Genomic DNA, 24,085 nt, shown 5'->3' on the forward strand with positions numbered 1-24,085 from the left:
CAGGAGATGTCATGATTAGTGTGGGGACGAGATCCCTAGAGCCACCCCCACTCCGAGTCTGACCATATGTGCACGCACTTCCCAGGGTGAAGAGTAGTCAAGAAGCAGTCTCCGGGGTGGAACGATGGCCGGTTCATGAGCTGAATTGTCGTTCCATTGTATTATAAAAGTGAACAAAACGCGAGTGTAACTCATGAATTTTCCCTTGTGCAGTGTCGATAGAGAAAGTAATTGGACGACAGTGCTGTGTGCATGACACATCGGCCGCGAAGCAGCCAGTAATTACACAAAATTACATCGTACATTATGACTGTGTAATTATTACACTATGTAGTATCAGACTCCGGACAGAGAACGCTATATTTCGAACGAATTTCCCGTAGCAGTGAGAAGGACCAAGTTCGAGGCATCTGATTTTAATATTTTGAATCTTTTGTTTTCTTCTTTAAAAAAAGGTAGAAGTGGGAAAAGGACTATCAAAATCCACATTAGATTATGAACAGAAGTCAGGACAAAATTATAGCACTGGATGACGGGGAAGCGATAGAAATGCAGAAACAGACAAATTAGATAGGATATCATGATAAATACAGTTAGCTCACGTCACAGCAATCTCAGATGATGAACTATTGCAGTGAGAGTACTGTGAATGTCAGTCTTACCTTATCATAGTGAAATAGACTAGCTGATTCATCCGTTAGAATTATCCACACGTAACTTTCATGTGTCAGAGCAAGGAGAAGGGAAGTTTTGACCGTGGCGTGTGAGGAAGAAAGTGGTGTAAAATCTGTGTGAAATATTATTTTCCAGTGATTCCAATACCAGTACTATGGATTACTCAAGAGTCGTCGAGGGACATCTAGAACCCAGGACTGTACAAGCCAGCGCCATGGAGTAAGAGCCACCAGCGGGCCCCTGGAGGCCGGGACATGCGGGATGCACGAAACTGTTGAGTACTGAGCTATGATTTTCCAATGCTAGTATTTCCCCTCCCTTGTAAATATATATTTAAAAAATGTAAAGATAGGGTTAAGATAATTATAATATTAAATGGATAGGCTACTTCGCTTAGAGTGGTCAGATGAGTCCCTTTACAGTCTATTTAACTTGAGAGTATAGGGGAAGGAAATGATCTAGGAGAAATTGTATGTAATTTGGGACCCCTTTTAGTTACTGCATGAGCATGTTATTTTATTTATGTTTGCGAGTGCTGTGAAGGAAAGGGGGAGAAGATAAATATGATTTTCGGCAGGTTAATGATGTAGACTCCATCTGAGTGAGTGAATAAAGGAGTCAGAATTGTCGGACAACAGGATCCTCGCCAAGTGCCTGAAATATATAAGTGGATTAGTTGCAGCACTCTCTTTTAATATATCAAACAGTAGATTGAGTTGCATGTTAGAGTAAGATTTGGGCTGTATATGGATGTTGTGTGAAGAGTTCTGTGCTGAGGTTCGAACATCTGCCCTCCCATACACTAGTTAGGCTCCATACGTTAAGGTCAATTTATTGTTTGGTATTTTTTTCTTTTTTTATATTTTAATTTTATATAATTATTATTATTTTTATTAATTTGATCGGATATTATATGCCGATATATTTGAGCATAATGTTAATTGATGTCAGGTACACACTCTCGCCTCATTGGTCAGAGAATTAGAGAACGTTGTTCTTTGGTTGTGTGCTGGTAGAGGTGTGGTGAATTTTACGGTGATGAGAACGTTTGCTGAACTCCAGACCCCTGGAAAGTTGAGGGGATGAGTCATGATATAGCAGATTAATTTGAGAGATAATCTTTGGACATAAAGAAAATACGAGCTGATTTGAGCATGAATATGATGCATCAGTACAACTGTATGAATTTATTGACCCATTGACCTCCTAATGAGTGTGTCGAATGGGCTACTGCCCCAGTGTGGAAGGGAGCGGTCACGGGCCGAGATTTACAACCCCAGCGTGGGGAGAGTCCTTGTGAGAAAAGCGAGCTGAGGGAGCCGCCCGGCCAAGGAATTGGGTTCTTTAAAACGTTGCGTTCTTCTGTGAAAATAAAGACAGAATATTTTACGTAATTACCACACTTGCCACAAGCCGGGACCAAAGCAATGTACAAACATTTGACTGCTACATCAATTGATAGGATAGCTAGGGCTTGATTTTAGCGTCACTGCTGGAGACGGCCACACGTCTCTGGTTTGAACCTCGGGAGATCATGAGAACGGCAAGTCACACAAGCAGCGGATTTTTTGAACCAAAATACAGCCATTGTGTTCTTGTATATGTGTATAATATGTGTTTCTTTTTCAGGGTGCAAACATGTGTTTAGTTAATTAGTGTTCTATTTGAAGCTAGATTTTCATGAAAGTCCATTGATAGTTGTTGTAAAAGACGAGTTTCGATCATGATTATGTCTATAGTTTAGTGCAATAAATGAGAGATTCATAACCACCGTAATCGGATTCGTGTGTAATATTTGTGGGATTGTATTGAATTACCGGAGCATTTGGTCATTATTTTCCCATTTGATTTATTTTTATATATATTCTGTAGTGGTAAATTTAAGTTAGGCGGCCACTCTAGGACGAAATTTTTCAGTGTTAATTATATTTTAAATGTGTAATTTGGGACTTAATCCTGTGGAATACTATGCATCTGGAAAGTTATAGCCTATAACTGTAAATGTATGAGGGTTATTAATTTTTGTTTTTTGTGGTACTCAACAGTTAAATTTCGCGGGATGATAGATCGAAAAACCCAATGTAGTAAGATTTTATTGTTTGTAAGAAAATTCAACCTTTTTGATGTATTCAAACGAACAGGATATAACACTCAAGTTGTTGATTTATAAAGGTATGACTTCTTGTATAATCAAATTTCAACAGCGAACATTTGTAATCCACATAGAGACTTTTTTTTGGAATGTGGATCAGGACGCTGATTTGAATGGCAGCACGGACTTTCCGTTGCTTAACGAGTGTTTGGTATTTGTTTAATTTTAATCTAACAAGGTTGTAGAAATATTGTATATGTTTCAACGAGCACCAAGTAAATTGCTATAGAAAGTTATCTGTGCCTATTTTAGTCGAAAATTAGCATCCATAACCTCTTCCTTTCATTGTATGCCTTTATGTTAGTTATAAGGCTTTTATTTTTACTGCCGCGAACGCTCTGCGCCCTCGAGAGGCCTGGGTTCAGATCTTAGGAACGGGAGAGTAGCGGTGACCTCGCTGTGCCGTAAGGGCATTTGTCGTCTCACGTGAGTGGATTAATTATTTGAAATCCCGGTGAGGTGACATTGTCACTACGCTGAAAAGGTCCCTTGACTGTCGCCTTCTATGGAGCATGGTCCCATGCGTTCATGACCCAACAGGGTTACATTTTTATCGTTCACATGGTCCCATGAGCTATGGGGGATGATGGGAAAGGTCCCACATGGCGCCCAACATTTTTGGCATTTTCGGCATTTCCAGTAGGTAATTTTCGGCATTTTCGGTAGGAATTTTCGGGATTTTAATTTTGCGAAAATTGGCGCATGGCATGGTAATGCCAGAGTTAAAATTTATAGGAATGGCCAATTATGATAAGGAACTGATTTAGTTCACATTACTGGATGCACATAATTGGACCAATAGGTGAAAATGAATGACAAATTGAATAGTAAATTTTGATTTTTAAGGTTTACGGCAAAGATGATAGTATGTCATGGTTATTATTATTACTCTGGCAATAGCCATGATGGTCATTCAAAGTAATTGATGTACCCAGAAATTAATGAAGGATTCAAGTGAATCCGGGAAACAACAAGATGATTTTCCCGAATCTGAGGAATACAAATATCGATACCCTTCAGGTAATCATATTCATGGGTATCAGTCAGGAGGTGCTAGGGCGTTCTATGGAGCATGGTCCCATGTGTTCATGACCCGACAGGGTTACATTTTTGTCGTTCACATGGTCCCATGAGCTATGGGGGATGATGGGAAAGGTCCCAATACATCTTCATTATAGACTGTTATGCCTTTCAGCGTACCGTCTGCAAGCCTCTGTGAATTTACTAATCGCTGCCAAAATCCTCTATTTGTAACTAGTTCTGTGGCCTCGTTTAGTTCTATACCTCTTATCTTTAAATCGTTGGAAACTGAGTCTAACCATCGTTGTCTTGGTCTCCCTCTTACCCTCCATAACAGAGTCCATTATTTTCCTAAGTAACCTATCCTCCTCCCTTCGCTTCACACAACCCCACCAAAGAAGCCGGTATATGCTTACAGCTTCACCCATCAAGTTCATTCCTAACTTAGCCTTTATTTCCTCATTCTGAGTACACTCCTGCCATTGTTCCCACCTGCCTGTTACTTCTAGCTAATTAATAAGATACCATTACTCCATCCAGCTTCCACTCCTCCCGTAAAGCAAAGTTGATCTGAAAACAGACCGATGTAAAGAGAGTTTGGTCCGGGAGCTGACTTCCTTCTTACAGAATACCACTGTTCTCGACTTCCAGCTCACTGCATTAGCTTTACTGCACCTTGAATGAATGTCACTTACTATACTACCATCCTGGGAGAAAACACATCCTAAATACTTGAACTTCTATGTGTTCCAACTTTGTATCACCAATCTAACATTCAATTCTCTTGGATTTCTTACCTACTGACATCAATTTAGTCTTAGAAAGGCTAATTTTCTACTATACTCATTGCACCACTTGTCAAGTTCCCAGATATTACACTGCAGGCTTTTGGCACAATCTGCCATTAAGACCACATTGTCAGCATAGGCCAGACTGATTACTACATTTTCACCTAACTGAATCCCTCCCTGACACTTAATACCTTTCAGCAGATGATCCATGTAAACTATATGAACAATAAAGGTGAAAGATTACAGCCTTGTCTAACCCCTGCAAGTACCTTGAACCAAGAACTCATTCTACTGTCAATACTGCAAAAGTATAAAAGTTACCAAATGCTAAATTTCTAATTTCAAAATGCTAAAATTCACCACCCTTTAACTATAACCAAATCCTTTAACATGTTCAAACTGTTGCACAGAGTTATATCTTGGATAGTTGTGTAAATACAATTTTTAATTTCAATAATAATGTTATTTGTTTTAAGCCCCACTAACTAAATTTTTAAGGGTTTCGGAGATGCTGAGGTGCCAGAATTTTGTCCCGCTGGAGATCATTTACATGCTAATAAAATAAATCTACCAACATGAGGCTGACATATCTGAGCTCCTTCAAATACCACTGGACTGAGCCAGGATAGAACATGCCAAGTAGGGATCAGAAGGCCAGTGCTCTACTGTCTGAGCTACTCAGCCTGGCAGTTAAAACAAAAAATTCAAATGAACTCCAATTAATACCTCCAGAAAGTATCACAACTTTCAAAGATAATGTCTACATAAACGACCCCCAGTTCATCCTGTAGACATTATATTTCACGATATGCTCAAAACAACAACTCGAACTTGTGCTCATACACATTCAGAAGTCAAAGAACACTGCAACCAACCAAGTTTCACCTCCATGCTCTCATGCACTATTTAACAGTTTTATGAAACTCATCATAATCTATAGAACTGAGCTGCCTTCCGGATGAAAAAAGAAAGTGACATGAACCCCTCAGTAACGGGGAATATTTGTGTGCCACTTTATAGCCAGCAGATGGAGGCGATTCAGGTGTAAGCACTGAGAAAATGCAGGGATCTATTTAAAAATTCATTGTTACAACAGTTTAGGTCAGATTATTTTCAAATGTTAAAAGTAGAGACTCAAAAGAATGTAGTTTACATTCACTGACTTTATATTTACCTTATAATTTACTAATGGGGAAGAGACCTTCCATAGTTTATACAGAATGAAAGTGGTGTTCTTGTATTTGCATGGGTTGTTTCACAATGCAATGAAAACAAGGGTAATTGTTGCCTCGGAAACTTTGAGTAGAAGAACTGGGAACAACAGTTCAAAGATCCGTTTTGCACAACTCCCAGGTTATTGGGACAATTACTTCATGAGAAAGAGGGCATGTCCTTTGGCATGTTTTTGTCATCCGTTACTTGGTCGCGCGCACTATGCTTTTCCATTCCGTATGTTATGCGTCCACTATCACTTTGCTTAGTTCTGGTGTGGTGCAGTTACCGTCTGATTTATTAAAACTTAATTACTTCTCTTTCATTCAAACTGCCATGCCGTGCTTCTGCATCATGCAATATCGTATTTCAAAGTGACAGCAAATAAGTAATTATGAGGTGTTAAGAGGTTCCAAGGCTTTGAAACATTTTTAGGAATCCTCACAAGATGATGTCAACAAGCATATCAGTGAAAAGATGGTGATTTATGCCATCAATCTACATAAGGAAATGCTGTATAAGGATACATACATCCGCTAGAATGCGGCAGAAATTTGAGTCTATATGCTCTCAAGCAGAAAGAGGTTAAACTTATTAAAACTCTTTAGAAGGAAGAAAGAAACACTGATTTGGGTCAATTCATACATACATGGAAGGCAGACATCATCACCTACAAAGATATACCATTTCCATCTCGACAACAGTAAAACTTTACAAATTTGAACAAAATGAAATTAGGCCTACAGGGGTCTATATCACATATGGAGGTTGGCAGCATGTGAAGAAAAAGAGATCTATATTACGTGTGGAATTCTGCGTCAAAAGATTACAGAGTGAAAGGTGAAGGTTTTCACCATTTGAAATATAATGGTTAGTTCTATATCCAGCCATCCTTGCCAGCAAGTACTAACCTGGTATTAACGTCTTATGTAAGCAGAGTGAACAATGTGGGCCTATAGAACAGAAAACTTTTTATTTTTTAAAATACACTTTTCAACTTCCTGTTGAGGAATCAAATCCATATCCTTCCAAGGTAACTGAGCACTGGAATCTTACTAAGGTGACTGTGTTTTGAATGCTGGTCAATGCATGTGGAATTTTTAAAATAAAATGTTACATCCATGTTGTAATGATTCCACATAAAACTGGAGGTCCTGTGGCTATGATTATGATACCAACAGTCATGTAAAATGACAAACTTACTTGCTTAATGAAGAATAATAATTCATGACAATAGTAATATGCCCTGAATGAATGAAAATGTCATATCATTTCTTTTCTGGCATTTACCCAATTATCTATGTTTGGCAATAATGCAGATTAAGCCCAGTTTTACAGCTGGGTATGCTGCCCTTCCTGACCCCAACCCTACAAGGGGGATGCATTCACTACTGCATGTCTTACTGGTTGTTTGTAGTGTGATATATTGTGTGTATATGAATATGTGTTTACAGACCATCATCACAGACACCCACCCCCAAGCTAGAGGGATTAACCATCTGCAGTTAAAATTACTGAGCTAGCTGGGAATCAAACCCGGCACCCTCTGAAGCGAAGGCCAGTACAATGACCACTCAGCTAAGAAGCCGGACGAAAAATCACCATTTACTTACTGCATCATCTAAAATTTTTGTATTGGAAACAAAATTCTTCAGTTTATACTAGTTACTTTTGGGATCACTGGAGCCATCCACACTCATTTTGGTTTCAGCCAGGAGTTTTTTCCTTCAGATGAAAACATCAACCCAAGATCACCTGGGATTCAAAACTCAGTCTTCCGGGTGGGAAAATAGCAGCAAAGCCACTGAGCTTATCAGCCACCCCCTCCCCCCCCCCCCGCCCCCATCATTTCACAGTAAAAAAAAATTTCTAAATTTTGTTGTCACAAACTCAGCAATACATGTTATATGCAGAAAACAGTATATATATATATATATATATATATATATATATATAAAAATAGATCACTTTTGTATATTTAATACAATTATCATTAAAACATACCTTATCATCATTCCTCTCGTCCCATAAAATTTGATCTCTAACTGTACAAGCTTGTGATTTCAAGGCAACAATATTTGCAGGAGAACTTTCCCTCGGTTCAATAGCAGGTTCCTCAAAAATGACAATATCTCCCAATGGAATGTACCACTTGAGTTCAAAGGTAAATTTGTCACGACCAGATGCCTGAAATTCAGACACACACACAAAAAATAAGCATTATGCAGAAATATGATATACCCCTTGCATTCACAGAACAAAAAACAAAAAACAGCAATCTAAATGCTCCAATTTGAGATACAAAAACTGGTCTCCTGCAGGTACTACAAATCTGAGCTGAAGTGTTACATTGAAAGTTACCAAAAACAAATATTTTGTTTGTTTGCTTGTTTGTTGTTTGTTCAATGAACAAAGAAATACTCTGGCAAATTAAACAGTACTCCAAGAACTCCCTACTTACAAAAAACTACATTATGCCACAACAGAGAAATCAGTTTGGAAAAAAATATGTTGCTCAGGATGCAAGTTCTTGTAGCCATCTTCCAAGCTTGTGAATCATGGGTAATGGTTAAATATCATGCCTTGTGAAATCTTAAGAGTCAAAATACCAGTTAAAATGGATAATGATGTTTGGGTCATCAGTCCACAGAATGGTTTGATGCAGCTCTCCATGCCACCGTATCCAGTGCTGTCTTTTTCATTTCTATGTAAATATTACGTCCTACATCTATTCTAATCTATTTGTCATATTCATGCCCAGGTCTCCCCATACCATTCTTACCTCCTACACTTCCCTTAAAGGTAACTGAACAAGTCCTGGGTGTCTATGATGTACTATCATTCTATCCCTTCTTCTAGTTAAATTTCAACAAATCGTTCTCCTTTCACCAATTAAGTCGGTTTATCTTCATTCGTGACTCATTTAACAATCTCACCTTCCAGCATTCTCCCAAAATACCACATTTCAAAAGCTTCTATTTTCTTTCCTTCTGAGCTACTTATTGTCCATATTTTACTCGTTTTTTCCTACTTGTTTAACGTACCATTAACACATAGAAGGTTTTCGGCAATGGAAGTATGGGAAAGCTTTGTGCCTTTCTTGGCATGACTGCATTTTATAATAAGTTTATCCCCTCCTATTCTCAAATCACTGAACCGCTCAATTATTTAAAACGTAAAGGGACAAAATTTCGCTGGTCAGATCCACCGCAACCTGCTTTTGATCACTTAAAATCACTCCTTGTACAAGCTCCTATTTTACAATTTCTAGATTTTACACTACCCTTTGAAGTTCACACTGATGCTTCAAACATCGCCATCGGAGGTGCTCTCCATCAAGTTAAGAATGGTAATATTTTACCTATAGCCTTTTTCAGTCATCTTCTCTCTCCTACTGAGCAACAATATTCCACCTATGAGCGTGAAGACCTAGCTTTAATTTTGACTTTAGAACATTTTTCTCTCTCTCATTTTTTAGAGCATAAAGAGTTCGTAGTCAAGACCGATAATCATGCCCCCAAAATTGGATGTACCAGTCCCTGGCTATTGCGCCTTTCCAGATTTAAATTTTCATTACAGTTTGTTGCTGGTAATGATAATCTCGTTGCTGATGCTCTTTCTCGCCTTTTTGACTCGCCCACAGATTCACACCCTCATGATCTTCATACTGATCTTCTTGTTTCTGATTGCAATATTTCTACATTTTGTGTTAATACCATATCATCTTTGACTCAATTCCCTACTTCACTTGAATCTTGTCTTTCTTATCAAGATACTGATCCTTACTGTCAACAATTAAGTAACTCTATTTCTGACCCTAAATACAAAGGTCCTTTTCGCATCCTTAAAGGTTTAATTGTCTTTAAACCAAATCCTAGATCTATTCCCAAAGTGGTTTTACCCAAATCCCTACATGCCATGATCTTAAATTATTACCATTCTTCCTCAGTAGGTGGACATTTTGGCATGGCAAAAACCTATTCAGAGGTATCATCTTTATTTTTCTGGCCTCGAATGTGGAAAACCATCTATGAATTCGTTCGTCGGTGTCACCTGTGCCAAGCAGCTAAGCCCCACAATTCTTTACCATCAGGGACACATGCTGCCTCTCCACCTTCTTACCCTGCTGAGACCTTTTATATTGATATTGTCGGTCCGATCACCAAATCATCTCACGGTAATTCATACATCCTCACCATTTTGGATAGTTTCTCTAAATTTTTCATGCTTCGCTCCCTACGTAATATTTCCACAAGAATTTTGGTTAATGTCATCACCACACAGGTGTTTCCTCTTGTTGGAATTCCAAAGAACTTGGTCTCCGATAATGCCAGTATTTTCACATCTAAACTATTTTATGATGCCTGTTTCTCTTTAGGCATTAAAAAAGTAACTACCACATCCTACCATCCTCAAGCAAATATGGTGGAACGTTATCACCGTAACTAAAGATAGCCTTTCCATCTTTCATCATGATAATCATAAACAATGGGATACTTTATTAACAGGGCCCGGATGTTGATGCCATAAAAAAGTTTTTAGAATGCCCTTAACCTTTAAAGTGCTGAGTTACCAGATGACTGTTTGGTACCGCTGTGCTGAGTTGTTTCATTCGTTTGTAAAAAATTTGTAGAAGCCTCAATTTTTAACTTATCAGTGGGGTGATTAGCTTAAAATGTTTATAAATGTTGTTTGTTTATAAATATAAATGCAAATGGAAAATCCTACACTTATGTTCAATATAATTTTGAAAGAAAACAAAATTACACTCACATGCCCATGCGTGCATTATCTTTATACAAAATAAAGAGCCCAACATACTATTATACGTATTTCCGAAAATCTGTAGGCAACTAATACATGTAACTTCTTTGAAATATATACGTTGGTATTTTAATATACTTTCCAAACCTGGAATGTGGTGATAGTTAAATGTTTTCTACTGGTTGTTTGCGATACCAATTTGTTCGACTATCTGCACCATCTACACTGGCAAAAAGGTTTCTAAAAAATCAATGATTTTCGGGTTGTCATCAAACACTACTTTGTCCCTGAGAGCCTATCACAGTTACCTGAAACTTTGGTGAAGAAAAGTAATCCATCTGCCATGAAATTAGCGATAAAATAGCTTTTATACTCACCGTGTTTTTCTTCTTTCGTTTAGAAGGAGGCTCTGTTTCTCTCTCACGTACAATATTTTCAGCACTCTCTCTATCACTCTCACTTTCAAAATCGCTTAACAATTCCTTAAAATGATTATCTCCATCATCACTTTCCACTATGGTTAATAACTGAAAGATTCTGTGATCCGAAATAACATCGCTGCGAAAGCAACTAAATCGTTGTTCTGCCATGTTTGTTTACATCACAGATGAACTCCATAGAAGTCTACAAAAAGCTCTGAAAGTTACTTCCTGAAGCTACAATCTCTGATCAGTTAGTTCTACATAGTGCCCAACAGATGGCAGAAAATGCCAGAGGTCAAATTCGCACTCGAAAGTGAACCGGGAAACTCAAAAAAATTTAAATTCTTGCGCACCATCTATAGACGGGCGTAGCACTCATCGGGTTAAAATGTTCAAAAATTACTTTAATACATGATCTAAAAATTCAAGAAATGCACTATGAAATGGAGAAAATGATCTTAAAATAATAAAATCACCAATATTTCAAAAATGACATCTTAAGCTCAAACTGAAAAGTCAATCAAAATAGACTTCTAGCACTTAACAAAAGGTTTATGTTCACTTTAGTCTGCGTTGCACTGCACTACAATTGTTATTCTGATGTTGTCAAATGTAAATGATCTGCGGTTATCAGCAAACAAGTTTTTATATATCGAAAAGCTGTTTTCAACATCAACTGATGTGATTGAAGCGTATGGTCGTTTGCTGCTAAATCCTCCTCATTCCCATCCATGCAGTAGTTTTCACCAGAAAGAATGTCTGAGATTTTGCATAATGTTTTATATTCGGCATTTTTGTCCAGCACTTTTTTCAGTTTTGTTGCAATACCCGCAGCAAATTCGCCACGATTGTTGCTAAGACTAGTTTCCACCTGGTTGATTAAGGAAATGGAATCTACCATTTCTTTGCCCGATTTCTCCAACGATGTGATTGTTGCTGTCAATAAGGTGAAATTTGATTTTGTGAATGCCAAACTCCCTTCAATGTTTGCCCTGCGTAATTTTTATTGCTGCAGCCTCTTCAGTGTCAAACCTCTGCACTATTTCCTTCATTAACTTGAAGTTTTCACAATAATACATACACGCGGTTAACCACGTGCCCCAGCGTGTTATGATAGGTTGTGGAGGTAATGCAATGTGTGGAGCTTCAGCTCTGAAACATGCGACTCACAAGGGTGCTTTAAAGAAAAATTTCTTAACGTTCGCTATAAGCCTGTCTACACTGGGGCAAAGATACCCTTACTTCTTCACAAACCCTGTGCAATCCATGTGCAAGGAATGTAACATGGACCATTTTAGAATACAGTGCCTTCAATGAATTAGCTGCTCGTACCATAGACAGCGCAGCATCAGTTAAAAATAAAAGTACATCGTCATCTTTGATGCCCTCAGGCCACAGGAGAAACACAGCACTATCAAACAGTTTTGATATGGTCGAATAATTGGTCTTTTCTAACAATTTGGAAGCCAATATAAATATTTCACCTGGTTAGGCACTTCTAAATTTCCGATCGCAACGTTGGCTATATAACGCCCCATAGCATCCGAAGTTTTGTCGATTGACACCCATATCTTCTTCTCGCGAGTTTCAGATCTTATTTTATTTAATGTGTCTTCGTAACACTGCGGCAAATAATTCCTACGCAAAGTTGATTCGTCTGGTATTTCTTGATTAGTATGTTTTTCCAAAAATCCACGTAATGTCGGGTTGTTGAGTTTATACAGCGGAATGTTTGCAGATACAAATACATCAAACAATTCTTTACTGAACTGTGAGGACTTGCCGGAAGTCGAAGCAACTGAAGGCAGTAAGCCTGAGTTGAAGGTTTATTTGAAACATGCTGAAGAGCACGAATGTGTTTATTGCGACCGATATGTTGCGTTACAGTAAATCTTCTTTCAGCAGCTACTTTAGTTCCACACAGTTTGCAAAACAACATGCTTCCATCGGTAGAAAACACACTGTCACCAAATTTAGATACTAGTTGTTTTAAATGCACTGACACACTGTTTTATTTTAGGCATTTTGAAATTGGCAATGTACTAATATCTCTCGTCGTGAACTATGCGGAACTGAGACACAAATATCCACCCCTTCCCCTTTCTACCCCGCCACAGTTGACCTTGGTCAACAGAGCAGGTAACATTCCATTCCGCTAATAAGTGGTGAGCAACGAAAACAAGAGTATCTGTATACCTACCCCCATAACCTTCTGCATCCAAGATATATATTTTACTACTAATAGCAATATTGAAATATTTTATTTCAATATTTTAAATTATCTTGTATCAGCTACTAGCTTGTTCTTAACTCTGAGAGATGTAACTCCCTCATATAAAGCTGTGACATGACTAAATCGGAAAAAATGACCTTAAAAGGCCAATTTCTCTAAAATGTGACCCCAAAAATCTACCACACTTTAAGAAAATGCTCTTTTAATGGAAAAATAGCACAAAATGCAAAAAGATGCAAAATAAAAATGACATATTTGAAGATGGGGTAGCCAGGCCGGAGTATATATGTGCTTCAGCATTGTTTTAGACAGCTCTGTGAAAAGATGACATGTCATCAACATCCGGGCCCTATTTATTACCATCTTCAACACTAGCATTTAATTCTTCCCTTAATGAATCCACAGGTTATTCCCCTGCTCTATTATTTTCAGGTCGGGAGTTGAATTCTCCATTATTTTGAATTGAAACCTTTCTTCCCTTCTGTCTGATCAACCTTCCCATTCCTGTAAGTCCTTATGGGAGACTGCCCTTCAGAATTTGTATACCGCACAGAAAATTCACCAGACTAATTATAATCGTCATCGCGTTCAGTCTAAATTTAAAGTCTGTGATTTGGTCTTGCTACAAGCCTACCCTCAGGGCTCGGCTCCGGACAATATCTCCGCTAAGTTTTCTCTTTCTTGGACTGGGCCATACCGTGTGATCGCTCTCCCAACTCTCATCAATGTCATTTTGCAATTGATGTAAAGATAGCTCACCTCTCTCAATTTATATGTATCCTAACATGTTTATGTCTCTATATCTCAAGCCTCATTTCTCATTGCGCTCGCTCTTGTTCCCTATCTTCTTGATTCTGCCTCACTCTTTCATTCACTCATGCCTATTTTTTTTTTAAATATATATATTTAAGATATCCTTGGGATCATATTAATATCACAATATTGTAAACATTTACTATGTACCCTTCTTTGTTATTCCCCCCCCCCCCCAACCTTTCTTTGGAGCGCTCCATTATCCCTACTCCTCCCTTTCTTTTATTTTACAAATTCCTCCTGGAACACACCTGCGATTCTGTAATACGGCTTTTCTGCTTTATTTACTTTCTTCATTCAGCGTGTGTGTATCTTACTTTTCTACCTTTCGACGGACTTCCACGTGCTACTGTTTCCTGGTTGGCGCCACCACTGATCCAGCACCACACACTGCAATAGGAGCATCTCTTCGTCTACTCTTCAAAATTCTACCTACATTATCCACCTACGCTGGACTTGCAACATTGAAGACCCTGATCTCATCATCACTACTACTACAAAAAGAAGTTCTTCTGAACTTTCTTTGCACGTGTGGGGATATTGTGCCATCCCACTTCATGTGTTATATATACTGACTGTACAGTTTTGATGAACTTACCTCTTCATCTCTACTCTGTACTGTAAATGTTTTTACGTTTAATCCTCCACTCCCTCCCACTAATATTCACCTGGTCGCCATATTTGATCCTCATCTGTTTCCTGCGCTGATGTCATACGTCACCAGCTCAGCTGTTTGTCACGACAGATTTTCTAGAATGATCTCTCCGCCTATTTATTCTTGCCACCCTACCTACTTTGGCAGGACGAAGCAGTCAAAACACTGGTAGACGCGATCCTGGCAGCCACAACAGCGAGTATCCTGGTACACAAGCATAAACATAACACCAACATCGAGATGTCGGCCCACATTAAAGACTTAATCCACAAGCATAACCAATACAGGCACAACTGGGCTCAATACCACCGCGATGACGACCGGGAAATTAAAAACCACCTTAGAGTCGAAATCGAAACCCAACTACTGGAACATAGATGTGGGTCTGGAACAACAAACTGAGTGCGTTTGACACAAACACCAGACCGGTTTGGAACTTAGCGAGATATTTCACTTGAGAACCACATGTGATCCCAATAATCAAGGGACCAAATGGACCCGTATATGAGAATCAAGATAAAGCTCAGGTTATAGCAGATTCACTGGAAGCGGCTTTTACACCCAATGAGGAACCGCCCGATCCCGCTTTCATTTGACGAACAGATGCTAAGGTAGCGGAATTCCTCACAAACGCACCTAAGGTTAAGAAGACTAATATACACAAAATTAACTGGATAATAGATCACCTTAAACCAAAGAAAGCACCTGGCTCAGATGAGATTCAAAACATAATACTCAGAAATTAACTCAAGAGAGCCATCACACTACCCACCAAGATATATAATGCAATGTTCCAATTGCAGTATTATCCATAGCAGTGGAAAAAGGCGAGAATCCTTTTGTTTGGGAAACCAGGCAAGGACAAATCTGACCCATATAACTACCGACCCATCAGCCTCCAGGATGCCCTCAGCGAAGTATTTGAGAAAAAATTCTGCTGAAAAGGCTAGTAGCAGATATCAAAGAAAAAAAAAAAATTCAAAACGAACAATTCAGTTTTAGAAATGGCCACTCCACCCCGCAACTGCTTACCCGGGTCATCGAACAAGCGGCCATCGGACTAAACAATCGGAGGAACACAGGTAAGGTATTCCTTGATATCCAGAAGGCATTTGATAAAGTGTGGCACGAAGGCCTACTAGTGAAATTAATGGACCACGAAAATTCCACCCACGGTACAAAAGATTAATTAAATTATACCTGGAAGGCCGAGAGTTCCAAGCAGATGTTCACAACACACTGTCAAGCACACAAACGATTAGGACGGGCGTAGCCCAAGGGTCACTAATAGGCCCACTCCTTTCGTCCTATTTACAAACGACATGCCAACAGCGCAATTCACTACCACGCACCTCTACGCTGACGACACTGCCATCACAGTACAACACTTTCAGTTAGCGTGCACCCAAAAGAAGCTAAAAATAGCACTGCCAACTCTCGAGCTCTGGGTAACTAAATGGCGTATCAAGGTCAATGTTGACAAACGCCAAGCTGTGGTGTTCACTAGAAAGAGCAGACGCACACACAGGCCAGCCAATATTAAGCCGCTTAAGCTATTTATACAAGATATAGCATGGCATGACAAAGCCAAGTACCTAGGAGTAATCCTAGATAGGAAGTTAACCATGCTACATCACATTAAAGCCATCCAGCGAAAAACACACATGACTAATACTGCTCCATCCTATACTGAATAAAAAAAATCCAGTATTAACACGAGAGTAGCAACCAACATGTACAAGGCCTTAATTAAGCCAATAATCACATACACAGTGCCCGCATGGGGCCACACTGCTATGACAAACCTGGATAAGCTGGAAGTAATACAAAATATTATTATTAATACAAAATAAATGCATTCGAGCAGCGGCTAGACTCCCACATGACACAACAATACGCCACCTACGCGAAATTGCGAAAGTCAACTCGATATGCCATCACATAGCGTAAACAAACACTCCGAATGTACACAAAGTCATGGGGTAAAAAGATCAACCCACTAGTCAGTGGAATAGGACGTTATGATGTCGATCTGTACACTAAATACCCCACTCTGAAACACATTCTGTTCAGCCACAGGGTTAAGACGCTGGAGGTCCCAAAACACCTCCCCCTCATATGCTCAACATTTCGCACACATCCCACACTGCAAACACTTGTATATATGTACAAGCCTATGATGTCTACTATGTTACAGCTCTAACTACCACAGGGAAGCAAGCAAGGAAGGATTGTGAGATGAAATTCAAATGACGAAGGCAACACAGCCATATGACAAGAGACAACTCAATCCATCTCCGACCCCCACCAGTGACAAGGGAGTGGACATAAAGCCCACCTCTAGAAGAAACTAACCATTTTATTATGCAATTACTTCTTTAGCTCCATTGTGGCTCAGTATAACTTTCCAGTTATTGTTTACATTGTTTTACACTATTTTACAGGACATCAGAGCGGAAGAGCAAACCACACTCTACTGAGATCAAAATGTGTATAAGTGTACATAAATGTATATAGTTACAGATTGCAGTGACAAGTGTGTCCCACCAACACTGCAAGAACGGGAAGTCATCAGGTGAAAAAGAAGAAGCCCCTTACACTAAGAAAGGCTCGGTTATATTTCCCTTCTCCTTAAAGGAGACCTGGCACCAGGGACCACTGGCTGCTGGACCAAGGGACCAATCTATGGCCCAATGCCCAAACACTAGTGGACCTGAGCCGCACCCGGCAGTGACAAGAAGGACTGATTCCCATAATAACTGACAAACACAAGGAAAATGGTTATGACTGCATGACACATACTCCTAACTATCATAACCTCTGGACTTTTCCAGCCCACATCCTTGAATGTGCTATCAAAATATGTCAGGTTTTAAATGTACGCTCTTTCTCTCTTCTGCCTATGTGGTTTTCCCCTGACCCTTAATTCCACACCTTAACACCACACTACCAACACAAACCTATGCCTGGTAACGCGTCTGACGTGCAAACAGGCAGGTACTCCTGTAGTACCTTTCCCACTCTTCCCTGCTATCCCTTTTCTACTTAGAAATTGATGATGATGATGCTTGTTGTTTAGAGGGGCCTAACATCTAGGTCATTGGCCCCTAATGGTACGAAATGAGACGAAATGCAATGACAATTTAAAAATACAATATTCATCCACTGCCCAGAATTCAAAACGTGATGATGAAGAATGAATGAATGAATATGAATTTAAAACAATCAGTGGATCCAACCCACAATGCCTCACCTGACCAGAAACAATTTTATGGACCACAGGACTGTTTCCAAAGCACAATCCTGAATCGATGATACTTGTTGTCTAAATGAATTCAATATCCATGTTAACGGTCCCTCATTATGGCACTTATCGCTAGTGAAGGAGAACCATGGTATATCTCATGTTGCGGTACTAATCAAAGGTAGCGTAAACTCACAGTGTTCCAAACATTAGGGTACTACTCACAAGTATTGTACGTCGTACAGATAACATAGACCTCTGGTGTTTCTCAAATAATGGCGAATCTCATAGGCAACGCAAACCCATAGTGTTCCTCACCTAGATGTACTAATCACGGGCGCCGGTATTCCCGTGGTGTTCCGCATATAGTGGGTACTAATCATAGGTAACGAAGACCTACGGTGTCGCTCAAATTGTGTTACTAACCACAGGCAACGCCCAGACCCAGGGTGTTTCTCATTTAATGGAACTTACCACAGGCAACGTAAGACCGTGGTGTTCCGCATTTAGTGGTGCTAATAATAGGCAACCCATGGTGTTCCCCATATGATGGTACTAATCACAAGTATTTCATGGTTCTGATGCAATCATCCCTTGGTCGCCCCTTTTAGTCTCCTCTTACGACAGGCAGGTGATAAAGTGAGTGTATTCTTCGGCTGCGTCCCCCACCCACAGGGGGTAGACAAAGAGAAAAAGGAAGGTAAAAGTAGGAAACTGGCACTTCGAAAAATGCAGTAACGGACGAAGAAAGTCAAGGGCCACGAAGAGCATGAAAATGAAAGATTCCCTAGGCCTCGAATGCTCGAATACCGCCGGGTCGGAAAAGGAACAATAGTTGACCAAGGGAGGTCAGACAGGATAGATGAAAGTGAGGAGCCTTCCTATTTAAATTTTGTAATGGACTCACCTCAGCGCCGTTATCTACGGGAAATGGAAATATGCCGCCCGCACATAACCTTCATCTTCTCAACTACACACATCCACTGTGGATCGTCAACTAACTGCTTCGTAGTCAGCTGATATTCCGGATGACGTCACACTGCACAGCTGTTTCAACTGGCTCATATTATCGTAATACTTAAAATTCTTCCAGAAAGTGCTGGACCATCCTCCCCTCATTTCTCCCCTGCTACACTATCGTATATAATCTTGGCTTCGCTCATTTCCATCTGAGATGGACTTCAGACTGTGTAGAGGGTGGAATGAGGAGTGTTTTCATTCTTTCTCTTGGAGCTCTGTATATAATTTTCCTTCCTGCTCCGGTATCATGAACTTGGACGTGAGGTATGGCGAACATTTTTATTTACTTCGTAAAATCTGGCAGTTGAACAGTTTGATGTATCTAAATACTGATGGAGAGCATGCCATTTCTGATCTACGAGACTATGGTCTATGCATGATAAATGAGAATGAATAAAGTTTCAAGCTTTCTGAGGTGTGTGTGTTCGGTTTCCATTGCTTTCTGAGTCCTCTTCATTGCTATGCATGAACTGTGGTTTTGAGCCATTTTGCACTATTCGAGGTTAAGTGAGACTGTCGTTGACCAGCCCTGTCTAATCATTGCAACTCCCGCCAGGCTAGTGGACATTGGTAATATTATCCTACATGCCAGTGGATGCAGTTCTCTATTAACATTATTTTTTTTATTCTTGAGGTGTATACTTTCTACGTGTGTAATCAACGAACTTCACCTACGAAGATCTTTCCGCTAGTAAGTTTGTAACCTTTACTACGGTGGTTACAAAAAACAAGTACTAAACACAATAAAGGAGGGAAGTAAGAGCAACTACACACTATCAGAAAACACTATACACTCAGACAAAACATCAGCTGGCCTACGCAGATCTCTGCCAACAACAACATAATACGAAATATCAGTAGGGCCAACTAGTGGACAATGAACCAGGAAAATGGAGGAACTACGACCTACTGAGGGCATGGATATGGCTTGGGTTGCAGATTCCGAAATAATTCTGCCGTGATGATTAAATTTGAAAAATATTATTTACAAGTGAAAATTTTACAAATACATTCCGAAACGAAATCCACCAAAGTTGCAACATATGAACTATAAGCTCTGTGATATACATAACTTAGAGGTTCTTTGATAATGCTTTTCTGTAAATTCAAAATTCAAATCACTATACATCTAGTTACCAAAGCAGTTGTACAATGCAATTTAGTAGGTCAAAGCAACGTAAAAGCAATTACAATTTACAGTGAAGTGAACGTACTCTCCAAAACTCTAGCATACATCAAGTGACTCTGAACAACCAGAGGCAAACCCCAAGGTAAATATATTAAACTACAATGTACATATTTAGTGAAATAAGAAATGGGAATGCCTCGAAAACCAACAGGGAACCCCAGCAGAAAAGCTAAGGCGTCTTAAATAATTAATTTGGTGAATCTAGGTTAGGCTAGGGCAGACTCCTATACGAAATAGCAACCAAACATTACGGAAATTTTAACCGGAACGGAAAGTAAGAGTGCTTACCCGAAGGTGTGCCATCCCGGAAGCGAGGCGTCGCACACGACGCAGACCAACACAGACTAAAGGCAGATCAGGCCAAGACAAGACCGAATTATCACGAACGCTGCCTCGCTCACTATATATAGAAAAAACTGGCCTTGGAGTAGCCAATCAGAATGCATGAGTCCGCCCATCCCCTCCTAGGTTCACCAATCACAATTCCTACTCCTGTCACAAACTTTAACTAACGTTCTCGAATACACATGTTCGCCAATCTTCTATTTCCAGAATAGTTAAAAAATTCCTTCTAGAAAACATAACCCACAAAAGGCACACACCCTGTTCAACAATTTTCTAGATACTTCCAGTAAGAACAGAATTGAAATCTACTATTTACAAATACATATGTTACAAATATTACACAGTACAGGTTAGGTCATTACAAATAAAACATTATATCATACTTCACAAATAAAATCTTCAGAAACACTTTCCACTTCCACTATATTGTTCACCTGTGACAAGTTTTGTTCTTCTTTTTCTTCACTTGATGTTTGAAATTGTGTAATGTGTTGTACCTATTTTCAGGTTAATTTACTAATTTGCCTTTAGGCAGGTATTTATCCCCGTAACCCCCCCCCTCTTTCCTTTTTCTCTTTTTCTTATTTGTTCTTTCGACTGAAGTATGTGCGATGGTTGGGAAATAACAATATTTGTACAGTTTAGGAGATTGCTCGTAAATTTTGGTATTGTTCTTTTTAAACAGATTTTGTTATCGAAGTTATTGCTGCTCTTTTCTCTTGCCTTCGCAATTCTGCTTCCGAACCTAACCCGTTTTGCTCCTCATTTGGTTATGAAGGAGGAGGAATGTGGCTGCCTCACAGCCCGGACATTAACCCATGTGACTTTTTCCTTTGGGAGTTCCTTAAAGAGAAGGTGTACCACAGAAAATCCAAAAGTGCAGTGCAACTTAGGCCCATCATTGCGGAGTTATGCTGCACCATTCCAGAAGATTTGTGTTGGAGAGTTGTCACAAATGCACTTGTGCGACTTGAAGAAGTTGTAAAACAAAACGGCAGTCATATTGAACATTTGATTCATTAGGTTGTATTTCCAAGCGGTATTCTTTACTTCTACATCAATAAATTACAAATCTTGTCAACAACAAATGTGTTCTTCAAGAAATAAATCAGGTGACTTATCGTGTGCCACCCTGTATGTGCTATGATCCCTTCGATTAACTTTTTTTTTTTTTTTCACGTTGCACATCTTTATGTTAACGAATTTCCTTATAACCTATTTCTTCTACTTGGAATTGCTGATTATGCTTTTTGTGTATATCACATATTTATCCATCAGTGCATTTATTTAGCACATGTTTACCCTTAGCATCACTCTTAGGTTTAATTATTTATTTTTTAAAATTTTTTTTTGCTAGGGGCTTTACGCCGCACCGACACAGATAGGTCTTATGGCGACGATGGGAGAGGAAAGGCCTAGGAGTTGGAAGGAGGCGGCCGTGGCCTTAATTAAGGTACAGCCCCAGCATTTGCCTGGTGTGAAAATGGGAAACCACGGAAAACCATCTTCAGGGCTGCCGATAGTGGGATTCGAACCTACTATCTCCCGGATGCAAGCTCACAGCCGCGTGCCTCTACGCGCACGGCCAACTCGCCCGGTGGTTTAATTATTATATTTGCAAGATCTATTATTCATCTATAAGCTTTAAAAATATTAACTTTCTTCAAGTTGGTACTCTTGTTAGTTATCAGCCACGTTTTGAGAATTCATGTACATCCTAAATTTACAGATATCTATTTGCATATTCCATTCTCACTGTACAGTTTTTCAATTTGTAGTCTATTGTTCCTTAATTGTTATAATCTAAATTGATTTTTATTTATTTGTACGTTACATTTTCTCAATCTTGCCAAATATTAATTGATGTCTATTTCTATACCCTTTTTTATACTGTACAGTCTTTCTATTTTAAAAAGAGAATCCTGCCAAATTGTTTTTGCTAAAGTATATATTTTGTTATCTTCCCGCTGGTTCGAAAAGAAAAAAATATATACATGTTATTTATAATCCCGTTGTCTTGATATTCTCTTATAATCATAGGTCCTGATGCCTTCTCCCTCTGAGCCCCTCTGATCATTCCACTACGTATTAATATACATTTACTGGGACATTATTGATAATTAGTCTTCGTTTACATTAACGTTACCTCTTAGGTGACGTTACTAATTTATAGCACAACGTCGTTTACATGACCCAAAACTGACGTAACAGAAGGTAGCAGCTATGGCCTTAATTAAGGTACAGTCCCAACATTAGCTTGGTGTGAAAATATGAAACCACGAAAAACCATCTTCAGGACTGCCAATGGTGAGGTTTGAATCCACAATCTCCTGAAAGCAATCTCACAGCTGCACCTCCCTGATCGCATTGCCAGCTCATTCTGTATGTTTAACTTCCATACAATGCCAAGCTCCAGACAAAAGTATTCAAAAACATCTTTCTAACTCCCACATCAATGTTCAAAGTGAGCAAATTTGTTTTCCTAACCGTTCAAGCCAGTGCTTAAAAGAAGTGACTACTAGACTACAGGCAGTGATTAAATTACCTAGCTGAGCAACATTTTGCGAGATGTAGGAAAATAACATGTATTTCTAAATCTATACAAGTTAGTGCTACTAAATTTTTAATGATATACCAGAGGTGCGTTTTGTCTCCCCATAGTGATTGCTGGCTACAGGTTGCATTTCAATCTCACTAATTGACAACAGACATGACAGCCCAACTATAGCTTACAGTACTTACCCTAACAAACATATTATTCACCTTACATGGTTACAACATATATCATGATGGTGGACCTCAGTATCCGAAAACCAGTTTTGAATGGAACATTGGTGCGTTGATACAACTGTTTGATTTTAATAATAATAATTAATAAAATTATAATATCCAAATCATTAACTGGGTCAGAAAAATTCAAGTACAGTGCCAGAATTGATCAAAATTTCCTCAAAGTCATCCCTGGACAATTTGCTGGCAGCTATTTTTCTCGTGGAGTTCTCCCTGACAGCGACCAATTACACTAGTAGTTTCCAATAGGTGCTGTGATCTAGTGTATATTTTGTAAGTACATGAAACCCTATGCCACACAATCATCTTCATTATAGACTGTTATGCTTTTCAGCATTCAGTCTGCAAGACTCTGTGAGTATACTAATCGCCACCACAATCGTCTATTTGTAACTAGTTGTGTGGCACTGTTTAACTATATATCTCTTATCTTTAAAACATAAGAAACTGCGTCTAACCATCGTTCTGGTCTCTCCCTACACCTCACCCGCCATAACAAAGTCCACCATTCTCGTAGGTAACCTATCCTCCTCCATTCACCTAACAATGACCCCACCACCAAAGTTGGTTTATGGGTACAGCTTCATCCTACAGGTTCATGCCTAACTTAGCCTTTATCTTCTCAATCAGAGTACCCTTGTGCATTATGTCCACCTGTTTGTGAAAAACATTCCTGCTACTTTCATGTCAAGTATTTCCAGCTTATGAATATGATATTCTGAGTCCATCCAGCTTGCACTCTTGTAAAACAAAGTTGGTC

General features: G+C 39.2%; 1 protein-coding gene across 1 annotated transcript in view; it reads right to left on the reverse strand.

The window, feature by feature from the left end:
* RhoGAP1A (Rho GTPase activating protein at 1A) overlaps positions 1-24,085 on the reverse strand; it is a 594,034-nt gene that overhangs the window by 260,407 nt on the left and 309,542 nt on the right. Inside the window, exon 9 of the mRNA XM_067141809.2 lies at positions 7,855-8,037. Coding sequence (XP_066997910.2) covers positions 7,855-8,037 — 183 coding nt within the window. The remainder of the gene's footprint in view (positions 1-7,854; positions 8,038-24,085) is intronic.

The sequence above is a fragment of the Anabrus simplex genome, chromosome 2, assembly GCF_040414725.1.
Source record: "Anabrus simplex isolate iqAnaSimp1 chromosome 2, ASM4041472v1, whole genome shotgun sequence".
NCBI classification, from domain to species: domain Eukaryota; kingdom Metazoa; phylum Arthropoda; class Insecta; order Orthoptera; family Tettigoniidae; genus Anabrus; species Anabrus simplex.